This window comes from Hyposmocoma kahamanoa, unplaced genomic scaffold (assembly GCF_003589595.1).
Source record: "Hyposmocoma kahamanoa isolate Upper Pololo Valley unplaced genomic scaffold, ASM358959v1 68, whole genome shotgun sequence".
Lineage (NCBI taxonomy): Eukaryota > Metazoa > Arthropoda > Insecta > Lepidoptera > Cosmopterigidae > Hyposmocoma > Hyposmocoma kahamanoa.
In genome coordinates this window covers 1,870,911-1,876,914 of record NW_020653856.1, presented here as the reverse complement: position 1 = coordinate 1,876,914, position 6,004 = coordinate 1,870,911, and the positions used below count along the sequence as shown (strand labels likewise).

The 6,004-nt window shown below is 42.2% G+C and overlaps 1 protein-coding gene across 1 annotated transcript; it reads right to left on the bottom strand.

The window, feature by feature from the left end:
* Window positions 1-4,537: 4,537 nt before the first annotated feature.
* Window positions 4,538-5,368, bottom strand: LOC113232288. The gene is made up of 2 exons (XM_026466959.1): window positions 5,246-5,368; window positions 4,538-4,768 (listed from the first exon to the last, which is right to left on the bottom strand). Exons 1-2 carry the CDS (start codon window positions 5,366-5,368, stop codon window positions 4,538-4,540), a joined length of 354 nt encoding a protein of 117 aa, XP_026322744.1.
* Window positions 5,369-6,004: the final 636 nt, after the last annotated feature.

Sequence of the window (6,004 nt, the reverse complement as noted above, 5' to 3'; positions counted from 1 at the left end):
CCTTAATTAACTTTATATACAAGAAGCAAAGACATATTGTAAGATTATTGTAACATATACATTTTTTTAATTTGCCCTCTTTTTTGTCTTTTTCTAGTCTTTAAAAGTCAATTACCGATGTCGATATCAACAAACAATTGATCTAAAATAATCTCTATTTTGTACATCATTATCTATCCATTATACACACGAGGTGTATTGCCTGCTTACATTTGTTGGCAAGCCACAGACGTGAAAACATCAATATTCGACTGTGTTTTTGTTTGTTATGCGTATTTAAAATGCTTCCGCCATATATGTCAGATCTGTGAAGTACATATATGGACAAAACATCAGCGATGCAATGGTATGAAAATGGGTTTGAGTTTTTAAAGGTGGCCGCTAGAATATTCATGAGGAGAAACGAAGTAGACGACCTTCTGTCATTACTCAAGAGTTGGTACAAAAAGTTGATGAAACTGACAAGTTTATCAACCTCCATACAATCCCTATCTAGCGCCCAGCGACTAAAACGTGTTTCTGCATTTGAAGAAGCATCTCGGTGGTCAGAGCCACGATGACGTAAGTAGTAGTCGTCAGATATGATCTAACAACCACGCAGCAGATTTCTATGATGACAGGATACAAAAGCTGCTTGTATGATACGATAAGTGCCTTAATATTGGTGAAAATTATGTAGGAAATACTTGCATGTAATATTAAAATTGTTACGAGTAGTTGACTAGTTTTTTTTTTATTTCAAATCAGTACTTATTTAAACAAACACTCCTGATATATATCACTGGTTTTGTAATGATATAAAAAACAGACTGTAGAGTAGCTGTAGAACTTCTTGTGAAAGAAACCGTCCGCCACCTTACCTATTTCTGCCGCCAAGCAGTAATATGAGCATTCCTGCGCTCCGGTTTTGAAGGGTAAGGGTCCTGGTGAAATTACAGGCACATGGGACTTCTCAAGTCCTGTCTCAGAGTGACGGGCACAGTGGCAATACATCTTAAGGCTGTGAATGGCAATGTAACTGCTATGGCCCATAATTTCTTCATCCAGTTATTTGATATCATAAAAAAAGCTTATATAATGGCATGTTTTGCTGGTTCCATGTAAATATGTTATTAACTCTCTATGATGTGTTCAAAAACCGCAAATCACGACCAGCATAAAGATAAACTGTTTTGTTAGAACAAATTTCTTATCTGTGAAAATGTAATTATTGCTTCATTATTAACATCGACTTCGATTTTATTATTTCATTCAAATTTCGAATATCTCTGAAAAACAAAACAATTTGATTGGACCTCAATTCTAATATCAGTCGAGGTGAAGTTTTCTTCGAAATGAAATGTCAATAGCAAACAATTTTGACAATTTCACACGTTACTTGATATCGAACGATGTGATAGTTGGGGCCGATTCCAGTTTGTCTATGAATTAAAAATAAAAACTACGGTTGTGTGACATGCGTGAGAAAAGTTTTTATTTGCCGCCATTTCGCCAGTCGTAACATGCGGTTCCTGAACACATCACAGAGAGCTTATAGATAAAGCAGTGTATGTAAATTTATATAATTAGTCTTTAAAATACTCGTGAGATGTGTTTATGATAAACCCACACTCGTATTTTAATGGCATCATCATATTATTATGTAATAATAACATAAACTACTATTTTCCATCTATTTTGTTGGGTTATTTCTTATTGATCATCATTCCATTATCGGCAAAAATTTAATTTTTCTGTTCGACCGTAAGCAATAGCGCAGGGAAAAAGCAAGATTCAAAGTCAATAGAATGTTTGAGCAGCATAATTGGTTTGCGTGCAAATGGCGGACGTCGTGTTGACACGAGAAGATGGAGGGCTTTTCGGGCAATATGATAGCAAAAATACGATATTTTAGTAAAAAACAATACTTTTTATAATAATAACGCACACACTCAACATGGCCCAGCACTAGGGAAACCCTGTATCGCGGGTGCCATGGACACACACACAGACAACCAGAAAATATAACATATAATATTATATAATACTATTGAATAACATGTCGTCCATAAGTATGTATGCTCGAATACAGTGAAACTATACTTTTTGTTACATTTCAACTTCTACATAACTAGTATTTTCACGAATAAAAGAATGTATTAAATGCAAAGTTTGCTTTGCAATATACAATTTTAAGATTAATAATAATAATAAAGCACACAATCATGACCAGGGAAACCCTGTGTCACGGGTGCCATGGATACGCACATAAACATCCCCACATCACACCCAAACTCAGAAGAAAAGTAAACGTAGGCCATACAAATATTTCTCCCGGCCTAGGAATCGAACCTGGGACCTCTGCGTGGTAACCGTTCGGCCACAGAGGCAGTACTGAGTGCAACACACATATGATTTTTTTTGTACAATATTACTTTAAATACCTACTAATTTTTTAATTATCATACCGGACTGCCACGCAGAAGTCCCAGGTTCGATTCCTGGACCGGGAAAAATAATTGTATGGCCTACATTTATTTCTCTCTTGAGTTTGGGTGTAATTTGTGGTTGCCTATGTGTGTGTCCATGGCAACCCCCAACACAGAGTTTCCCTAGTGCGGCGTTATGTTTAGTGTGTGAGTTATTATTATTATTACTCCTTACCTATTTCTGTGGCCAAGCTGTAATGTGAGCATTACAGTCTAAGGTTTTGTATGTTTTTGTAAGGAACATGGTTGTGAGGAACTAGTCAATTTATGTCTCAGGATGACAGACGCAACGGCAGTGCCCCCTTTGCGATTTAAAGCTCTAAGTAATAGCAACTGTAATAGACAGGCATGTCGCTTAACAACAGGCGCACGACTTGCTCGTCCTAAATAAATAAATAAAGTGCTCTGATTTCAAAGTAAGTAACTAAAGTATTTGCGTAATGGAAATCGGAAACAACGACGGTACCACAAACTGCCAGACCCGAGACAATATAGAAAAGTAAGTTTTCTACACTAACCCGGCCGGGGATCGCACCCGGGACCTCAGAGATCAGCGACACCATGAAAACCGGTGTAAATATCATAGACCACGGAAGTCGTTCTGTCTCTTGAGCTGAGCCTTAATTACGGTAATGTTATAAACAGTGTTTAGTAATTAACTATTTTTCTCATAGTGATTTCTATTCCGTGCGTTATTAGCATCCAAGTCATACTATTGGTGATAACCTGTCCAAAACACTTGCAGTGCCACTCAGAGCTGCAGCTTTATATCGCAAAGATCTGAGGTGCATTCCCACTGCGTCTGTCACCCTGAGGCATAAGTTAAAAAGTCCCATATGCCTGTAATTTCGCTAGACCTTACACTTCAATACCAAAACGCAGCAATGCTCATATTATCTGCTTGGCGGCAGAAATAGATAAGGTGGCAGTACTTCCCAGGACAAACTCGTTCACAAGGAGCCATAGTGCCACTAAAATAGAATAGTGAATTCAAATATTATCGCAGTATAAACAAAGTTCTCGTCATCCGCACTGAATTTTTCAATGAATACAACTTAAAACTGAGTCACTTAGAACCTTTCAATAAAGTCCACTAAATATTCAAGACCCTGTTAAAGTCAATAACAAACTGAAGCCAAACGCCTGAGGTAAAAGTTTGACTCAATACTCTCGAGTAAAAATTACTTTTCAAAATATTCCAGAAGCCAAATAAATTTTAAAAGCTACGCAATCATTCTCAATAGAATTTAAACTTTTTCGGAGAACAGAAAAAACAATAGAGTTTACGCATTGCAAATAAATCCAAAGAGCATTCGGATAAATTCATATGGATGAAACAAAATCAAATCATCTTATTCGTCATCATGGGTACAATAAAGATGATAACATTTTTTTTATGATCGCGATGACTACTTACTTTTATAGTATATTATGATACTTTTGCATTTGTAAAATATACTCTATGTTCATAAAGAAAAACCAATCTACCTAGTGCATACATTGGCTTACAATTATATGGACGTCGGGTCCGCGCTAAAAAGTGTCCGAACTTATAGGGCGTTAAAATCGTATACAGAGCGTCATTCACGCTTTAGTCTTCGCTTGTTGGACTGACAGCGAAGCAAGCAAAATTAGACAGTACTGCGATGATATTACAATTTAAATTCAACGTTTTAGCTTTTTCATATTCCTTTACATGTCACTACTTTTAAATAGGTTGACTTGGGGCATTTTTTTCGTGGTTTTTGTATTAGACCTGACGTCCATTTATTTGTAAGTCAATGAGTGCATAATATTTATATCGTAATACCTACTACATGGCGTAATAAGTTCATTGTTTTGTTTTGGTATAGCGCGACAAAAGCGTAAAAATGGCCTGAAATTAAAAGCATTATCTATGACGTAGATGAGGAATGAAGTGGCAAGTGGGTGGGGTGCAGTGAATAAAGGTTTACACGATTCACCGCACACCGGTGCCGCCGGTGCGTTGCATAATCTCAAAGCTATGTTTTCCAAACACCGAGTGCCACACGAACAATGCGGTGTCGCAACGTAACGCCGCCCCTTACTTACACATCGTTGCCGTCCTCCACTTTTGCGGAGATCCAGTTTGACACGGCGATGCGTTTCACCGCCGTGAGGGGGCAGCGTACCCATGTCGAGAACATGTCGCTGCGTGAGAGACGGGGCTCTCCTGCTCGTAGGTCGCTCACTGTGCAGCCTCCGGTGCCCGCGACCGCTGCGGCAATCTGCTCCGGGGTAACGGCCTCATCGAGGCCCGTCGCCTTGATCTCTCCGGACTTTAATAAGCACGGTCAAGTCCGAGAGAGCCTTTTTTTTCTTTTTCTTTTTTTTATTACCGTGAGGAAAATGCGTTACGCATTCTTACGCGGGATATGTGGGACTCTCTCCTGGGGACTATGTCGATCCCCAAGAGCGTACCCACTAAAAACCTCACGATGTTCCTGCGCGCACCTGGCGCCGGAGCCGCGGGGTCCCTTTCAGATGCTACCGCGACTCCGGTGGAGCTGGTTTGCTTTTGGGCGGACCCCTACACCATCCCCCCTTAATCATGGGGGGCGACCTGCACGGAGATGCCCCGGAATATTTGGGGTATCTACCGGCGGCGGAGGCCTGTGCAATGCAGGGGCAGGGTCTCCCAACCCCGCACCCTGCTGGCCTCCGCTGATGGGACGCAGGCGGTCGGCGAAGAGTCGTCGCGTGCGTCCTCTCCACCGACGCCGAATGGGGTCCGAGAGGGCGCTGTCTTCGCGGACCCGTTCTGCTGTCTCCTTCCGCGACATCACGTCCTCGCAGATGGAAACCATCGCCTGCCATGACCTCTCGCTTCCCAATATGGCTTTAACTATGCTGGGCAGTGAGAGGTCTCGTCCCACCATCTCTACGAGATCCCGACGCTGCTGGCTCCAGGTCGGGCACACCTCCAAGGTGTGCCTCGCCGAGTCTGTAGCAGCGCCGCACTCGTGACACTCCAGGGAAGTCCGAGAGAGCCTGGCTCATCTTTTCTTCTAAGTTCACGGCCTTGGAAGGACTGTCTGGACCGGGGATCTCTATTATTATACCCCCGGTCTATGCACGCTTAATGCGCACTCCCGGCGCCTGTATGTCGCAGTCAATCCGCTCTTTAGCGACGGCCATGACTGCGGCATAGCTCAGTGATGAGCCATCCGGTACTGTCACCGTTATGGCGGCAGTGGCGGCATAGCCTTGGATTGCGAGGCTTCTTGTGCCAGTCTGCTTCGCGCTTTGCGCCCCACCACCGCCGACCACGTCTCCTCCCGTACCAGGTGGTAGTGGTAGGTGCGATTGACGGGGCGACCTCAGTTTCAGCCTGCGTCGCCGCCCTGCTCTTCCTTGGTTTCTTCTTCCTCTTCTTTTTAAGAGAAGAGGAGGAAGTAATCGCCACTGCAGGCGGGAGTCTCCTGGGGGCCTACCACAACCTCTTCAAACAATATTACTTTAACCTCACATTGACTTTTCGTGCCATAACGCGCTTAAAGTAAGCTTATTGCAAT

Coding starts and splice junctions, on each gene's coding strand:
- LOC113232288 (XM_026466959.1), bottom strand. CDS start 5,368: ATGGTGGGACGAGACCTCTCACTGCCCAGCATAGTTAAAGCCATATTG. Junction 4,769..5,245: donor GGAAGGAGACAGCAGAACGG/GTCCGCGAAGAC, acceptor TGCTTATTAAAG/TCCGGAGAGATCAAGGCGAC.